This window comes from Cebus imitator, unplaced genomic scaffold (assembly GCF_001604975.1).
Source record: "Cebus imitator isolate Cc_AM_T3 unplaced genomic scaffold, Cebus_imitator-1.0 Scaffold648, whole genome shotgun sequence".
Lineage (NCBI taxonomy): Eukaryota > Metazoa > Chordata > Mammalia > Primates > Cebidae > Cebus > Cebus imitator.
Genome location: NW_016107963.1, coordinates 440932 through 459475, shown reverse-complemented (window position 1 = coordinate 459475; position 18544 = coordinate 440932). Strand labels below are relative to the sequence as shown.

The 18544-nt window shown below is 44.9% G+C and overlaps 1 protein-coding gene across 1 annotated transcript; it reads left to right on the top strand.

Moving 5' to 3' along the window:
- Positions 1 to 3040: 3040 nt before the first annotated feature.
- RPS4X (ribosomal protein S4 X-linked) lies at positions 3041 to 7764 on the top strand. The gene is made up of 7 exons (XM_017517812.2): positions 3041 to 3134; positions 4085 to 4162; positions 4578 to 4758; positions 5259 to 5356; positions 6425 to 6596; positions 6989 to 7146; positions 7596 to 7764. Exons 1-7 carry the CDS (start codon positions 3132 to 3134, stop codon positions 7695 to 7697), a joined length of 792 nt encoding a protein of 263 aa, XP_017373301.1. The 5' UTR covers positions 3041 to 3131; the 3' UTR covers positions 7698 to 7764.
- Positions 7765 to 18544: the final 10780 nt, after the last annotated feature.

Sequence of the window (18544 nt, the reverse complement as noted above, 5' to 3'; positions counted from 1 at the left end):
AGTTCTCCCTCATCTGACTCTCCAACCCAGATCATGCACCTGAGCTCAGGACTGGGTCTATACGATATCTCCGGGTTGATGTTCCCCCGCACCCTCAGCCCACTGTCTCAGACTCATCTCATGTTCTCTTCAAGCACACTCCTCTGCCTCCTCCTTGTTCCAGTGAATGCATCACTGAGTCACCAAGCCAGAAACCTGGGAGTCATCCTAATTACCTCCTTGTCCCTCACATTCATCATTTCCCAGTCAGACCCTGCCAATACTCCATCTCCAATGTCTTTTGAGTGTGCCCCTCCTCCTCAGCTCCACAGTCACAGATCTAGATCTCAGCCTCCTGTTTTTTGCTTGTATTGTTGACAGAGACCTGACCCAACTCCACCAAGCCACTCACATTTCCTTCAAACCATTCTACGTGAAGGAGTTTGAGTTATCTTTTTAAAACACAACACTGATTCTGTCCTCCTTAAAATCTTTCAACAGCTCTCCATTGTCTACCCACAGGCTGAAGTCCAAGATCCTTAAGATTTAGCTGTCCTCTTTGTTACAACCCATTTCACCACCATTTTTTCTCTGATGAGTTTCTCCCAGCTTTCCCTCCCCACCTCCCCAGCTTGCTTCTCATATTATTATGTGTTCCTTGAGGGCAAGAACTAGATCTTAATCATCTCTGCATCCTCAGTTCATAATACATAACTTGACACAGAGTAAGCACTCAATAAGTGCTGGTTGAAGGAACAGATTTATTCTGAGGAAATTATTCAACTGAAGGAAAAAGCTGTTCACTGTAGCAACAGGCATAACAGAGAAAAAGCACAGAAAACTAAATGTCCAACAACAGAGAACTTTTATTAATTGTGAGACATCCACTTAATGGAATATAACACAGCTGTTAAAATAGTAATTATGAGGATTATGTAGCAACTTGGAAAGTGTTTCTAATATAATCAAAACAGAATAGAAAATGCCCTGTATGCTAGGACTAAAATTATGTAAAAGTATGCATGCACACAAACCGATCAGAAAGAACAGGAACAGGAACAAATGAATACAGATGATGTATTTAGGGTGTTTGGGGAGGTGCAGTTTGCGATTTACTTAGCTCTTTCCAAATTCCCTTTATCGTTGTTAGAATGTCGTTTGTGCATAAATACAAATTGAGAGAGAGAAACATACTGAAAAAGATGCTTCAATTCCCTGAAGTCCTTTCACAACCTGTGGTATAAAAACAAACAAGCCATTCACCTGGGAGGCAAGAGACAAGCCCCCTCATCCCCTAACGGGCTGTGTGATCCTGATTGAGATCTGCAGCTCAAACCAGTTGTTTCTCCTATCATCTCTAGCTGGAAAACACACGGTCATCCCCCCACTCCCACAGCAACTCCTCCACCATTTCTGTTAATTGTACCAGCATCTTTCCAGTGCTCTCAGATTAAAAACCTCAGAATCAGCTTCCATTATCTCATCACCTTCACATTCTCTCTACTCTTCACCTCCAATTAATCCATCCTTTCCAATAATCACTTACAACATGCTTTATTGTGGATCGTACCCCAGTTTTAGACAAGGAGTAGTCCCTGCCATTCTAGTTAATACTGTCTGCTTGAGAAGAGCCAACAATGTTTCCCTCTCTTGCTCTTCTGCTGACTCTGTTTATTCATCCAACAAGTATTTACCAAGTGCTGGACACAGTGCTGAGCTCTCTGTTAGGTGGCAAAGGGCCTTCCCAGATGAATTAAGGCAGGCTCCGTACTGAAGCTGCTCAGGAAACTAGTCTTTGCTACACAATGTGCTATGTGCCCTCACCAAGTTTGAACACAAGCCTCTGGGGCAAGAATCAGAGATTTACCCTGACTGAGGGGACCAGGAGCTCACAGAACCAGAGGGACTTGAGCTGTGCATTTTTAAGGCTGAGGAGTGGGATTAGGTGGTACCCAGGAAAGGGGTTTGGCCGTTCATGGCAGTTCCAAGCTAAGGAATCAAGTCCACAAGCAATCTTGAAAGCGCTGACTCAGGCCAGGTGCAGTGACTCAGGCCTGTAATCCCAGCAATTTGGGAGGTCGAGGCGGGTGGATCGCTTGAGTCCAGGAGTTCGAGACCAGCCTAGGCAACATGGAGAAACCCCCGTTCTCTAAAAAAAAAAAATTAACAATAAATAAATAAATAATAAATTAGTCGGGTGCAGTGGCGTGCACCTGTAGTCCCAGCTACTCGAGGGGGCTGAAGTGGGAAGATCGCTTGAGCCCGGGCTGTGGAGGCTGCCGTGAGCCATGCACTCCAGCCTGGTGACAGAGTGAGACCCTGTCTCAAACAAACAAACAAAAAGAGCTGACTCCCTCGAACAAACTAGCTTGGCGAGGCTTAGGCTTTAAAGTTTGGGGTTGGCGGTAGAGAGCAATGGAGCCAGGCAAAGTTCGGACCTGCTCCCTTAGGGCAGGAAACGGAGGGCCAAGGGCAGTTTCGAAGCCGGATCAGATCTACATTTTAGTTTGATATAACCAGATGATCTCTAATATCCTCTGTCTTCCCTGAGACTCTGTAAGTGCCGAATGCGTTGTACAGGAAGTAAGGGGGAGGAGGTCAGGATTCAAGAAGAGAAGTACGAGGCTTTTAAAAACGTTGTTGGGTCTTCCCAACTCAGTATGGGCTGCCTGGCTGACTCGAGGGAACCCGGAAAAAGGGACAGACAAAATACGTTAAAGAGATAACATTAAATATTTATTAAAATATTTATTAAAATTTCTATTGGTTATATAATCATCTGTACGTGAGACAGAAAGTAGGCTCACTTTGAACTCTCCTTGAGGGCAGGGATGTTGTCTAGTTCATCTTTGTAGTCCCAGCACCTAGCACAGATACAGACTCAGGCACACCCGAGGCGCTCAGCAGATATGGTAGGAGGAAGGTCAGAAAAGGGAGGGAGAAAATTGAGCTTAGGAGACACCCTCTTTCCGCGGCGGTTCCCCCGCTCCGGACTTCCGACCTCCCACCAGCAGATGGCAAGAAAGAGTACCGGCGCTCCAGGAACGGGTTGAGCTGGGCGGAGCATCTCAGTATGCAGCGCGCGCAGTCTCCGGCCCCAATTTCTACGCTCACCGGAAGACGTTGGTCCTCTTTCCTTGCCTAACGCAGCCATGGTAAGCCGTCTAGTTAGTGAGCTCTTGGGACGTATCCACCTCCATCCTTCCCGGGCTGGGGCTGCCCGATCGGGACTCCCACGGAGGATGGCCGGGCAGAGGCGAAGGGATCACGGCCTCCGTGGTAGGCAGGGACCGGTTCCAGGACAAAGGGCGAATGCTGGCCTAGGATTGGGGAGGCGCAGATCTGGTGCCGCTCTTGAGAAGGCCTCGGTCTCTGACCTGGCCACATATACTGATTCCGGGTGAAGCTGCTTCTCCTGCCGGGCCGGATCCGCGGCTGGGCCCGGACCGCAGAGCCCGAGGCGGGTGGGTGCTGGGTCCGCCCGGCGGAGAAAGGCTTTCTTCGTTATTGTCTTTTTGGCACGGCCTGACTTTACCATGCGTGGCCGGTAAGCATCTGGACACAGCATTAAAAAGGCTTCCTTACTCTTTTTAAACTAAAATTGGTACTAGCTTTTGGCTTTAGTGTACGAAGGAGCAGCACATGTGCGGATGTCGGAATAATCTTGTACCAGATGTGTCAAAAACAGACGGTAATACGATGAAAACTTTAGGAACACAAGTAGAATTCCTGGTCATTTCTGTTGCTGTACATCCCCCTGGCCATTTCACTCGTATGGTGTCCTAGAAAGACCCTAACCTCTGTAAGCAGATACAGTTTCAAGCAGTAACATGAAAACACTAGCAAGGTTCTGAAACATAGTAAACGTTCTGAAACGTAGTAACCAAGAATCTTCCCTGAACAATCAGATGGCTTATTGCAGTTTGTGGGTCTCAGGGTATTTGCTAAATAATTGTGTTTGCTTCTTTTTATCGGAACAGTATTTTTTAAATATTGTCCACATTTTGCTGAAGATGAAACTAAACTCAGTTTTTAGAAGTTACACACTATGTTTTCTAAGCTGTTCTGAAACCTTATTAACAGCATTGCAATCTAAAACTTTCAGGCTCGTGGTCCCAAGAAGCATCTGAAGCGGGTGGCAGCTCCAAAGCATTGGATGCTGGATAAATTGACCGGTGTGTTTGTAAGTACCTTATATAAATATTTCTGTGGCCACTGTTTGTGATTGCCTCCCAGGGCTTATTTGGGGACCAGGCTGGGGAGGAGTATCTATTCTTGGCTTCCTCTGCTCTTGAAGAGCTGTGCTATCTAGCTGTCCCCCACTTCCAGTCTATTCAGTAATTTTGTGCCTCATTTATTTCACATACCACATAGACACTCACATGGACTCGGGATTCGTGATCTTAATGATCCTGGTCCTCTGACAGGGAAGCTGCTGTAAAACTTTAAGGCATGAAATAGTTTTGGAAGCTGTTTACACCTGTCTAAAAGCCCAAGTTGAGTGTAATGAAAAGTCTTGGTGTTCAGTTAGTGGACTGGGAGGTGGGTTTGTGTGCTTGAGTGAATCCCAACAATGATTACCGTTTTTAATGTTATAGGCTCCTCGTCCATCCACCGGTCCTCACAAGTTGAGAGAGTGTCTCCCCCTCATCATTTTCCTAAGGAACAGACTTAAGTATGCCCTGACAGGAGATGAAGTAAAGAAGATTTGCATGCAGCGGTTCATTAAGATCGATGGCAAAGTCCGAACTGATATAACCTACCCTGCTGGTTTCATGGGTAAGTGGAAGTTTTTTCTTTTTTTTTGAGACAGCCTTACTCTGTCACCTAGCCTGGAGTGCAGTCCCACGATCCCATTGCAGGCTCCACCTCATGGGTTCAAGTGATTCTACTGCCTCAGCCTCCCAAGTAGCTGGGATTATAGGTATGCACTACCATGCCCAGTTAATTTTGTGTTTTTAGTAGAGACGGGGCTTCTCCACGTTGGTCAGGCTGGTCTTGAACTCTGGACTTCAGGTGATCCACCTGCCTCCGCCTCCCAAAGTGCTGGGATTACAGGCATGAGCCACTGCACCTGGCCAAGTGGAAGTTTTAAATACACTGGAGGCGCATATTGATGGGAGCCTTACGATAATCCAAATACTGTCATAGTCATATCTCTCACGTTTGGTGTTAGAAGTGGGAAGCACGTGGGCGTTCTCTACATTTCTTAGCTGTGGTTGGTGCTTAGCGTGAGGTAGTGGGAGTCACTGTAGTAACGGGTTACTGCTTGATTTCAGATGTCATCAGCATTGACAAGACGGGAGAGAATTTCCGTCTGATCTATGACACCAAGGGTCGCTTTGCTGTACATCGTATTACACCTGAGGAGGCCAAGGTGAGTGTGGCAACCAAGCTGGATCTTTACTCATTGTAGTTACTTAGTTGTAAGGACCTGCTTTGAGTACGTGTGCTGTTTGCAATGAGGTGGGTATTGATTAGTTAAAATCTCATACCTGGAAATATCTAGCTAACAATTTGATTCTATTTTACGTGTAACTTTTTGTCATGTTATTAAAAGTCTGACTGATAGCTGTAGAGTAGCCTGCTGCTAGATACCTAAAATTGACCCCCATTTGAAGTTAACTTCCTCAGATTTTCTTTTTTTGTGGTAGAAATGAATTACAGTTGAACAGTGACTTCCTAGTGTCTCTTAGAGTCAAGGAGAATGATTTCTGGGAACTTGTTTATTGGGTACCTCAAGTATGCCATGTCTCTATTTGTGGGGCTAGATTTACTTTGGGGAGGGGAAGGTGTCAATGGAGGAAACAGAGAGTCCTTGAGGCACTAGTTTGAGGTTTAAGAAAGATTACAGTCTTTGATTATTTAATCCAGTTTGTTGTGATGGTTTTACACAAAAGTTTAGGGCTGTTCGGATTATTGGCTGTAAATGAAGGTTAATTCAATTGACTGATGTGTCTCCTAATTTCCTTTTGCACAGCCTTGTTATCAGCAGGCTGGAGGGCATGTGTAGTGGTGTCTGTGATTATTTGATTTGCTTTAAGGATATCAGGGAGTAGAGATCCAAAATTGAAATGATATGTGAAATATCTGTTGATTCGATGAACTAGTAATGCAATTGCTGTTTGTGAGACAAAACTCAGTCATGATGTACAGGGAGCCATTAAGATAAGAAAGTTGAACTGAAGGGAAGAATTCCCAGGGCCCCATGAGGTTTAAAGAGGCTTTGAAACTGGAGTGACATTTATATTGGAGGAATGAAGGACAATGGTGGATGTTAGGAAGACTAGCCTAGAGCAGGGCTGCATGCAACATACACTTAAGGAGGGTGGAAAGAACAATGAGCACTACAATTGCAGTAGTTCAGAGAACTCGTGGGTCCTATGTAGGGTTAAAAAGTACATGTGAGCTGGACTGACTGTGGCAAACCCTTGTATTTTTCTAGTACAAATTGTGCAAAGTACGAAAAATCTTTGTGGGCACAAAAGGAATCCCTCATCTGGTGACTCATGATGCTCGCACCATCCGCTACCCTGATCCCCTCATCAAGGTGAATGATACCATTCAGATTGATTTGGAAACTGGCAAGATTACTGATTTCATCAAGTTTGACACTGGTAAGCATCCTCTTTTAGGACTAGATCATTATGAATTGCACAGGATTTGGGCGTGGGTGTCTTTTTATTAAAAGCCATCTGTTCTGATCCTCCAGGTTTATAGCCAGAGGCACAAATGCTCAGAATATTCATTTCTTTTTTAAATTAATTGTTTTTTTATAGAGGGGGGTATTACTATGTCCCAGACTGTTCTCAAACTGATTATAGGTGTAAGCCACCAAGCCCTGCCATAAAATTTCTTATGAGAGCCCTGGGAGTCCTAGCATGGGCAGCAGTTGCATATAAGGAAATTCAAATGGGGGGAAAGAGGAATAAGATTTGTTTTGGACCCATCTCTGAGCTGCTTGTCGTTTGTTATATTGGGTTGAAGCAGATGATTTCTTCCTGCCTAGGTAACCTGTGTATGGTGACTGGGGGTGCTAACCTGGGAAGAATTGGTGTGATTACCAACAGAGAGAGGCACCCTGGATCTTTCGATGTGGTTCATGTGAAAGATGCCAATGGCAACAGCTTTGCCACTCGACTTTCCAATATTTTTGTTATTGGCAAGGTAAGTCTGGCTCTCTAGCTGGGGAAATACGTAAATGCAGATGGTGCTGGGATTGCAGCATCCGCGCTCCTGGCTGGCTCTGCTGAACTTAGTGCAAAGCCTCTTCTGGGATAGGACTCACACAGAGCTGGGCCGAGTCATAATGATTAACCTTAGGTACTACTAAACTTTGACTCACTTGAATTAAATGTTGGGTGCCTGCTATGCACAATAAACTTCTAAGACATTAATTATGAAGGGCATGCAGTGAGTTTTCATAGGACAGCCCCAGGAACCCAAGCAGTGGGTACTTTCGGTAACCAGCATCTGTGTCTTACAACTGCCTTAGCTGATGGCAAGTGCTCTCACAAACAGGCTTCAGTTCTGTCAAATGAGGTGACAAATGTAGCATGTACTAAGCTACTAGGAGTTGGTGTGTGGTGGGTTTTGATTCTTGTTTTCTTTTCCAGGGCAACAAACCATGGATTTCTCTTCCCCGAGGAAAGGGTATCCGCCTCACCATTGCTGAAGAGAGAGACAAAAGACTGGCAGCCAAACAGAGCAGTGGGTGAAATGGTCCCTGGGTGATATGATAGATCTTTATGCGTAATTAAAAATCATGTGGCATGATTAATAGCATTTTGGTTTTGTGGGGTTTTTTTAAGTTCAGCTTCTTGCTCTTTCACTCCATTAACGTGAACAGTGATTGAATTCTCAGGCAGGCTTAGGCAGTCTGTGTTATGGGCTGGGCTTGGTCAGTGGTAGGAAGTAGAAGATACCAGAGTTGGGAAAGAAGCAGCAACTAACTGAGGAGTAGAGAGAGCCACAAAAGCCCAGAGTGTTGATCTCCCCTCTTGGCCCAGAACTTCTCTACCCATTGGGTCCCTCTGCCCTTGTTAAGTTCCCTTGGCTTTTTAAAAATCTGACCTCATTTTCTTCTCTAGTTTTTATTGCATTGGCCCATCCACAAGCCTAGCTTGTCTGGTTTTCCCACTCCTGTGCCCATCTTGCCAAATAGAGGATGAAAATCTCCAGCTGCCATTAAACATCATTATAAATTGGCTGTTGATGTTGCAAAGCAGTGCACTTCCTTCGACTTAGTGCCCCTGTTCATCTCCAGCTGCTACTGCAGTTCTCAACTCAGTTCCTCAGAGGACTTGGCAAAACAGAGATGTAGAACATAAACTTGTTCTTGCCCAAATGTGTGGGATCATGTCAGGTTTGCCTATCAGTCTCAGGAAGATGTGCCCCTGCTTCATGGGGCCTGCTGTCACACACGTGTGTGTGACAATATTACAGGGTAATCGTTGTCAATTACCCTGCCTTGTGATTTCAATTTCTCCCACTCTCTTGTTCCTGTTACCCTATAAATTAGCATGTCTGCCTGCTAAAAACGAAAACCTCCCTCGCCACCTATAATAGGGCTTTTCAGCTTTGATACTATTGACATTTGAGGCTAGATAATTTGTGGGTAGCTGTCCTGTTCATTGTGGGATGTTTAACAACATTCCTATCCTCTATCAACTAGTTATCCACTCCCTGAGTTGTGATACCAAAATTTACTTCAGGCATCACCAAATAGTCTCTGGGAAGCAAGGTTGCCCTGTGTTAAGAGCTACTGCCTTGTATGTAGATACTGCATTTCACATCACTTTCATTAGCCCCTTGCATTTAATTTGCTGTAGACCACGCAAGCTTAATCATCCCACCATCCCAGGTTTAGGGGAGAAATCAGTTGTTTTGGACGTCTTTCTCTAGGATGTAATAAACATGTGAAGTCACTTGGCATATTTGGCTGGGACTGTTAAATGGTTACTTTTCCCAGGCATATGGTTTAGCAATGGGTAAGAGTTTTACAGAGGCCTGTGGCTTGGGGTAGTATCTCTGCCCATGGCAGCATCCTGGGCTTTGAGTCAGCAGCCACAGACTACTCGGTCTTGCCAGAGAAACTCAGCTAAAGGAGGCATGCTAAGGGTCCCTGAAGCCCAGATTTGGTCCCATAGGGTTTCTCTGCCATTCAGATTGCAAACTCTAAAGCATGATTGGCTGGGGTCCTGTTAACTTTTTATTTTTTTTAGAAACAGGGTCTTGCTCTGTCACCCAGGCTAGAGTGCAATGGTTCAATCATAGCTCACTGCAGCCTTGAACTATTGGGCTCAAGCGATCCTCCAGCCACAGCCTCCCAAGTAACTGAGACTATAGGCACACACCGTGAGACCAAGCTAATTTGTTTTTGTAGAGAAGGTCTTGCTATATTGCCCAGGCCAGTCTTGAATTCCTGGGCTCAAGTGGTCCTCCTACCTTGGCCTCCCAAAGTGCTGGGATTACAGGTGTGAGCCACTATACCTGGGCCAGAAAAGGAATTTCTGCAGGAACTGGGCCCAGCTGAATCAGGGATGGGAAGGGTGTGTAAGTGGGCTTGCCAGATAATTTGCTTTAAGAATGGTTCTCTTGCCAAGAGAATGGAGCTCATCCTGGTAGCAAGTTTGGATGAGAGGTCAGGTCAGAAGTAACCTTATGGTGCCCTTCAGAAACAGGCAGATGAGGCAGGGCTTGGCGGCTCACACCTATAATCCCAGCACTTTGGGAATCCAAAGCAGCTGGATCGATTGAGCCCAGGACTTTGAAACTAGCCTGGGTAACATGGTGAAACCTTGTCTACCAAAAGTTAGCCAGGCGTGGAATCATGCATCTGTGGTCCCAGTTATTTGGGAGGCTGAGGTGGGAAGATCTCTGGAGCCTGAGGAAGGGAGGTTGCAATGAGCCATAATCGTGCTACTGTACTCCAGCCTGGGTGACAGAGTGAGACCCTGTCTTAAAGAACAGGTGAGTGAGACTATGAAAGGCCAGCAACCTGGATGCAGGGTCCTACATGCTAGTAGGCTCTTGGTGCTTCACTACTCAACATATCCTTGGCTATACTTTGCTTCTTTCTAGGTTTGTTCCAAAGTCTGCTCAGCAGATGTTAGAAATGTGAATTTTAGTTAAGGGACCAAAGCAAATATGGAAAATGAGAAGCCTCAGAGTTTCTTCCAAATAAGATGGTTTCCTGGATGCTAATTGGTGAGCCATCCAGCACAACTGGAGAATTGGTGTGTTCAGCTGTGGTCTCATATCATAGGGAGAGGTGGGTTTTTTTTAATTTTTATTTCTTGGAGACGAGATCTCACTTCGTCAGCCAAACTGGAATGCTGTGGCACAATCACAGCTTACTGTAGCCTTGACTGCAATCTTCCCACCTCCGCTTTCTGAGTAGCTGGAACTACAGGAGCACACTACCATGCCTGGCTAATTTTTTGTTTTTTGTAGAGATGAGGGGTCTTGCTGTGCCCAGGCTGGTCTCAAACTCCTGGGCTCAATGACCCTCTCAAAGTGGTGGGATTACAAGCGAGAACCACTGCACCCTAGCCTGGGAGATTTATTTTAACATTTTAAACTTGTTTTGGATTTTTACTTGTTAAACTCGCACAGGGGTTTTTTTGTTTGTTTTTGTTTTTCCATTAGCCCCTTCCCATTGTGGGGAAGATTCCCATTCCTTAATACCAGGCTAGTGGACTTAGCCCATGGAGCCTGAATCCTCTAAATTGAACTACAAATTTCCAAATAAAATGGCTTGTGTCTTTGTATGGCTTTTTAAGCCTCCCAATTTGATTCATGTTCAAAGAGCTGGAGGAAACCTTTGAGATCATCTCAGCAGGCAGGCAAACAGAAGTCCTGAGATGAAACGGACTGAAGCCAGCGGAACATCACCCGGTTTAGTTTACATCCCTGTGCCTCTAGCAGGCTAGGCCTACACTGAGTCAGAGCAGCACTACACAGCACAGCTTTGAATAAGAATACAAACAACTGGGACATATATAGTACTTTATAGTTTACAGAACCATTTTGATTTTTTGATACCCAAATCCTGTGTTTTCCCTAAACCAGATAGAGAAGAGCAATACCTCTCTCCTTCCTGTTAGTCTGTTCATAGTGTCCCCATCAAACTCCAGCCAAAAGCTTTGGACACATTCTTGATTCCCATCCTTTTCTCATACTCTGCATATAATTTTATCAGAAAATCCTGGTGATTCTACCTTCAAAATATGTCCAGATCCATATTCAGTGATACTTAAAAATAATTGCTCAATTTTGAACAATCATACAGCTTTTTACTGAGTCCTTATCTTTGAGGATACATGCTGAAGAATTTGCAGAAGAAATGATAATCTGAAATTTGCTTTAAAATAGTCTTAAGTTTGGGTGCAGTGGTTCATTCCTGTAATCCCAGCTCTTTGGGAGGCCAAGGTGGAAGGATCATTGAGGCCAGGAGTTCAAGACCAATCTGGGCAATGTAGAGAGACCCTCCCCCACGAATCTCTACAAAGGAAAACTAAAAATTAGCCGAGTGGTGGTTCTTGCCTGTAGTTGCAGCTACTTGGGAGGCTGGGGTGGGAGGATGGCTTGAGCCCAGGAATTTGAGACTACAGTGAGCTACAATTGCCACTGCACTCCAGCCTAGCAACAGCAAAACCCTGTCTCAAAAATAAAAATAATAAAAAATTATTAATGTTGAAGGTGGATGATGGGTAGATGGGATTCATTACCCTCTCTACCTCTGTATATATTTGAGATTTTTCATAATATAAACATATAAAGGAACAAATAAGTAGCACAGCATATGCCCTCTTCCCAAATAATATCAGACCACTTATCACCTGCATCACTACCACCCTGGTCTGAGCCACCAACAACTCTGTTTTAATGCATTTTTAAAAATTTTTACAATTGACAAAAATTAAGTCTTTATGACACGTAACATGATGTTTTGATATATGTATACATTGTGGAATGGCTAAGAGCCACCAACTCTTGCCTACATTCTAGGTTATAGATAGCACCAGCCCATAGCGGGTCTCCTGGCTTCTATTCTTGACCCCTGCAGCCTCAACCCAGCTGCTGAGTGGGATCCTGTTTAAAGTAAAACAGATCAGGTCACTCCTCACTCAAGCCCCTAAATAAGTTCCCATCTATCTCAGACTAAAAGCCACAGTCTTGAGAACCTGCAAGACCCTCGCAGTCTGGCCTCTCACCTCATCTACCCGTTCCCCATGAGTCAGTCTGTTCCAGCCACACGCCTCCTTGCTGTTTCTTGAACATGAGAGGCATTCTCCTGCCTCAGTACCTTGTACTGATTCTTACTGTAGTTTATATTATGAACATGCTCAAATATACAGAAAACTTGAAACAGCAGTACAGTAATCTATATGGACATCAGCTGGAATCAATAATTGCTAACATTTTGCTGTATTTGCTTTATTTCCATACCTGTGTATGTACACACACATCTATTTTTCTCAACACTTTGAAAGTAAATTGCAGCTAGGCGTGGATGGCTCATGCCTCAAATCCCAGGGGAAGCCAAGGCGGGAGGATCTCTTGAACCCAGGAGTTCAAGACCAGCTTGGGCAACATAGGGAAACCCCCAACTGTACAAGAAATACAAAAAATTAGCTGGGCATGATGGCACTGGCCTCTAGTCCCAGCTATACAGGAGGCTGAGGTGGGAGGATCACTTGAGCCCAGAGGGTGAAGGTTGCAGTAAGTCAAGATTATGCCACTGCACTCCAGCCTGGGTGATAGAGTGAAACCGCCTCAATGTGTGTGTGTGTGTGTGTGAGAGAGAGAGAGAGAGTTTTGCTTAGTTGCCCAGGCTGTAATGACTCGATCTCAGCTCACTGCAACCTCCACCTCCTGGGTTCAAGGGTTACTCCCACCTCAACCTCCTGAGTAGCTGGGATTACAGGCATGAGCCACCACACCTATTTTTGTAGAGACAGGGTTTCACCATGTTGGCCAGGCTGCTCTCGAACTCCTGACCTCCGGTGATCTGCCCGCCTTGGCCTCCCCAAGTGCTGGAATTACAGGTGTGATTCCGGCCTCAAGATGTTTTTTTTAAAAGGAAGGGGCACATGTTCTCAGGGCCTCCTGAGGGCTGTGTCATGGAAAAAAAAAAAAAATTAAAAAGTACATTGCAGACATGACCTTGGGTTCCTGGTACCAAAAAGTGGCAAGTGCTGAGTCTGAGGGACTCTACCCAAGGAGTTGATTTCTATGTTCCCTTGAACGTAAACTGGATATCCAAGAGTGATGCTATATTTTCAGGTGGGACTTTTCTCTCCTGAATTGGAAGTCTACTGATCTACCCCAGGTTGTTTAGCCTGGAAAATTATTCAAACATAAAGATCAATTCTAAAGCACAAAGGGGCCTGGCATGGTGGCTCATGCCTGTAATCCCAGCACTTTGGGAGGTGGGCAGATAGGAGTTCAAGACCAGTCTGGCCAACATGGGGAAACCCCGTCTCTACTAAAAATACAAAAATTAGCCGGGTATTGTGGCAGGCACCTGTGGTCCCAGCTACTCGGGAGGCTGAGGCATGAGAATAGCTCGAACCCAAGAGGCGGAGGTTGCAGTGAGCCAAGATCATGCCACTGTACTCCAGCCTGGGTAACAGAGCAAGACTCCGTCTCAAAAATAAATATAAATTAAATTTTAAAATACTCTTTTTTTTTTAAGCCTACAGCACCTGTATTCCCAGGCGGTCTCCCATCCAAGTACTAACCAGGCCTGACCCTGCTTTGCTTCCGAGATCTGACGAATTTTAAAATACTCTTTATTGTGAAGCCCGTATAGCCAGTTGATTCTCACAGAATGCTTTTATTGACTTTTGCCAAACTCTATATCCATAGCCATCCTATGGTTATGGTTGCAATCGACAAAAGAATGTCAGCTCCCATGAGACTGTTGGTTGATATTTTTGTTTGCATTAACAAGTAAGGCAAAAGTGAAACAACAAAGACATATATGTTGGAACTTCAATTAATCTGTCAATCACGTGAGCAGCTTCTTTGCTGACTTGGGGAATAGTTCTTGAATACTGAAAGAATATTTCCTTAATTTTTAACTTCTTTTTTTTTGAGACAAAGTCTCACATTGTCACCCAGGCTGGAGTGCAATAGTGCAATCTTGGCTCACTGCAACGTCTGCCTCCCGGGTTCACTTGATTCTCCTGCCTCAGCCTCCCAAGTAACTGGGATTACAGGCGCACACCACCACACCCGGCCAATTTTTTGTATTTTTAGTTGAGACGGGATTTCATTATGTTGGTCAGACTGGTCTTGAACTCCTGACCTCGTGATCTACCCGCCTCAGCTTCCCAAAGTGCAGGAATTACAGGTGTGAGCCACCGAGACCAGCTAATTTTTAACTTTAAAAAAAAATTTTTGGAGACAGGGTCTCACTCTGATGCCCAGGCAGGAGTGCACTGGCTATTCAAGGCACAATCACAGCACACTGTAGCCTTGAACTCCTGGGCTCAAGTGATCCACCTGGGACTACAGGCACATGCCACCGCCCCGGCAGTTTTTCTGTACAATTCACAATGTAATGGCTACAGTGACAGGACAGTTTAACCTGTGTTTTTAAACGTTTTCTCCATCACTTCCTTAACTCTAGACAGTCACCAAAACAATTAACCAAGTTCTGATTTGTGGTGTTTGCCAACTTCCATGGCTGATTTGAGGCTACCAACATGATGTCACTAAACAGGAGTTGGGAGGAGATGCACGTAGCACACCATTACATAGCATTTCCACCATGCAGATACGACAGGTGTGAATAACTTCAAGGGCATCATAGAGAATAGTAAAATGTAGTAAAATAATTAGGAAGTGAAGAGTTTTTAGTATTTATTACCTTTAAGTACAATTTACCTCATGTAAGTTTATTACAATTTTTAAATATATATATATTATATATTTGAATTTTTTGGCTGGGCATGGTGGCTTATGCCTATAATCCTAGCACTTTGGAAAGGCCATGGCAAAGGACTGCTTGAGCCCAGGAGTTTGAGACCAACCTGGGTAAGATGGAAAGACCCCACCTGTATGAAAAAAAAAAAAAATTTTTTTTTTCTTCAGACAGGGTCTCACTGCACTGCACTGATTTTAGCTCAATGCAGCCTTGACCTTCTGGGCTCAAGCAATCCTTCCACCTCAGCCTCCTGAGTAGCTGGGACTACAGGCACGCACTACCATGCCCGGCTAATTTTTTTTCTATTTTTTGTGGAGACAGGATTTTGCCGTGTTGTGCAGGCTGGTCTCAAACTCCTGAGTTTAAGCAATCTGTCTGCCTCAGGCTTCCAAAATACTGGGATTACAGGCATGCAACACTGCACCCGGCCAAAATGTTTTTTACAAATTAGCCAGGCATGGTGGTGTGTGCCTATATTCCCAGCTATTTGGGAGGCTGAGGAGGGAGGATCCCTTGAGCTCAGGAGTTCAGGATGGCAGTGAGCTATGATTGCACTACTGCACCCCTCTGTCTCTTTAAAAAAAAAAAAAATCAAAGACAGGATCATGCTATGTTGCCTAGGCTGGCCTTGAACTCTTAGTCTCAAGTGTTTCTCTTGCATCAGCCTTCCAAGTAGCTGGGATTACAGGCCTGAGACACTATACCCAGCAAAAATATTTTTAATATTGATGTTTTTCATTTTTAATGAATGCTGAGAAAATTGCTGAAAATTTAACAATTGGCTCTTGGGAGCTGATAGGAGCTGGTTCCAGTTGGTATGAGACCTAGCAGGCTGCCCTGATTCTGGCAAGTGTGCCACCTCAGTGCCCCTCACATGCACACTTCTTCATTCCCTCTGCTACCTCTGCCATGGGCTACTTTCTGTGCTCCTAGCCTAGTCCCTTTTCCGCAGGCCGCTGCCCACTCCCTAGAGCTCACATTGATGCGTGTCACTTTCTCTTCAAAACCTCTTGTTCAAAAGCACTGCCAGTAGAGTCAAGTTCAAATTCCTTGGGCTGCCCTTGCAAGGCCTTCCCAGTGTGGTGCTCAGTTATTTTTTCGATAGAAAGACAACAGTAGCTTGCAATCCCAAGTCTCTGTTTACCACCATGACTTCTTTCTTTGACATCAGGCCCACATAGCTGTTCCCTGGGTGTCTCCTGTTGGATGGTCCCCTGATTGTCTTGTAGGCCCTCAAATTCACCCTGTCCCCTTTTCTCTTCAGACTCTTTGGACACTGTTTCTTCTCACAGGAACAATTTTCTTCCACTCTGAACCCTGCTTGTCCCTGCTCCACTAACTTTTTTCTGGCAGACTCTCATCCATCCTTCAGGTCTCAGCTGAAATGTTGCTTCCCCTGGGAAACCTCTGGGAAGATGAGGGACTCACACACACCGTTTCCCTGTTTCTCCCATCATAGAATTTGCCACATTGCATTAAAATTGTCTATTTAATTGTCTGTCTCCCCAAGGAGATTGTGAGGTGCATACGGCTCATCTTGTTCACCACTCTATCCCCAGCACCTAGCCCTGTTCACTGGCACACTGTGGGTGCTGAACAAATTAATGAGGTACATCCAGCAGTTCCCCTACAAACCCGCCCCCACATCTGTCTGGTTTTCTCGCTGTTCCCCAAGCACACCTTGTACTTTCTCTCTTCTGAAAACAAAAACAAAAATCCATAGTTTTTGTTTGTGCTTAAGGGGACAAAGTCAGAAAATGTCACCTTCTGAAATTGGAACTAATAGAATCAACATTGAATAGATGAGATCAGCCATCTGCAAAATAATCCACTTTAAGGGTTGGTTTGTAAATATGATACCAATGAGACGAGGGTGCTTCTCAGGTCTCTATGGTGACCAGCATGTTGCTGCAGGCTGGGAATCTGCCAAACATAAAGAAAGTGATAATGTCAATCAATTGTAACCTGATTGCTAGAGATAATGCTGTATAAACAGGAGGGCCCTTGTCTGCATGAGGTCTTGACAAGAGTTGAGCCAAAGAGCAACACATTTATTGTGTCTGATCAACATTAAGTGCTACATGCAGCCTTTTGCAGTTTACAAAGCTCCTTTTTGCAGTGAATTTCCATGACCCTGAAAAGGTGGGCTTATTTGCCATTTTACTGGTGAAGAAAAATGCCCACACCTTCACTAAGCTCACAGGGAGTGAGGAGGTTATGAACTCAAGGACAGAAATACTTCTAAGGCAGACACAGCAGCTTTTGGCTTTGAAGAGGTTTGGCTTGGGGCCTCGAACCCCCTTGAAGAGGGACAGGTTGGCATGGGGTGGGACGCCGAGGGCTGCCAGATTGGTCTCTTATTCATTCAGAAAACATTTATTGAACCATGAGCATATGCCCAGCAGAGAACTAAGAGCTTGGAATACAGTGGTAAGACATAGAGCTCTTTGTCAAAGTGATGACCTAAGTCCAGGACTGTGACAAGTAAATAATCACAAATATGCTGTGATAGGTGGTCTGGGGGCCCATAGAAGGGCCACCTACATGGGTCTGGGGGGCAGGGTCTGGGAAGCCTTCACAGAGGAATTGGTGCCTTGTGCTGACTTAGGCATCCAAAGGGACTTAGAGTGACAAAAGGGGGCTGGAGGAATCAGGATGGGAAGAGGAGGACTTTCCAGGGAGAGATGGCAGAAAATGAAAAAGCCTGGGAGTGAGTGTGTGACAAGTAAATGCAAGGGAAGAGGGGCGAGGGGGAGCTGTGAGAGGCGAGGCTGAAGAGATCATCACAAAATCCAAGTCAATATCATAACCTCACAGTAATAACTTGTAACAAATCCATCATATTATTGATCATAATTAGTAATCATTAGTTGATCAAATCAATACGAAATTATATTACTGGTACTGACAACTTTATAATAACCAGGCCTAATTGGCAGCAAGTAATTAAAGTGCATAGGTGCAGGGCACTGAGTTGAGCAGGTTACACACTCTCTCTCCTCTCACCCTCACAACAGCCTCACAACAGGGAGGTACTGTTCTTCTCCCACTTTACAAATAAGAAAGTTGAAGATTCAGAATGTTAAAAAGCATACCAAAAGTCACATTAACTATGAAATGGCTGGCCTGGCATTAGAATCGAGGTTTATAGGGACTCCAGAACCCATCCTGTAAAATGATTTGCCTAATAGCACTAGGTCTCATTACATATGTAGAGGAATTTGGACTTAATCCTAAGAGAAATAAAGTTATCTATGAGTTTTGGACAGAGGGGTCGACACCCAGATTTTGCTTTAAAAAGCTCTCTCTAGCTGGTGGAAGAGGGGAGAATAGAGGCAGAGAGGGCCGCGGAATGCCTTTTACTTCATCTCTTAGGTAGTGTGACTTGGCCTAGTGAGACACGGGGACATGGAGACGTGGGGACGGAAAGAAGGGATTGGCTTCATGTGATTTGTAGGGGGTAAAGTTGACAGGCCTTGGTGACTGACGGGACACGGAAAGTGAGGGCAAGGAAAACTTGAGGATGACTGCCTGAGTTCTGGCTTAAGCAAATGGATCAGTAAGTGACAGAGCCTTTCATAGGAAAGAAGAATGTAAAAAGAGGAAGAGGTCCGGGGAAAGACACCC

What these genes read in the sequence shown, in the direction of transcription:
- RPS4X (XM_017517812.2), top strand. An exon ending in CTACCCTGCTGGTTTCATGG is followed by an intron (nt 4,759 to 5,258) that starts GTAAGTGGAAGT and finishes GCTTGATTTCAG; the next exon opens with ATGTCATCAGCATTGACAAG. An exon ending in TTTCATCAAGTTTGACACTG is followed by an intron (nt 6,597 to 6,988) that starts GTAAGCATCCTC and finishes CTTCCTGCCTAG; the next exon opens with GTAACCTGTGTATGGTGACT.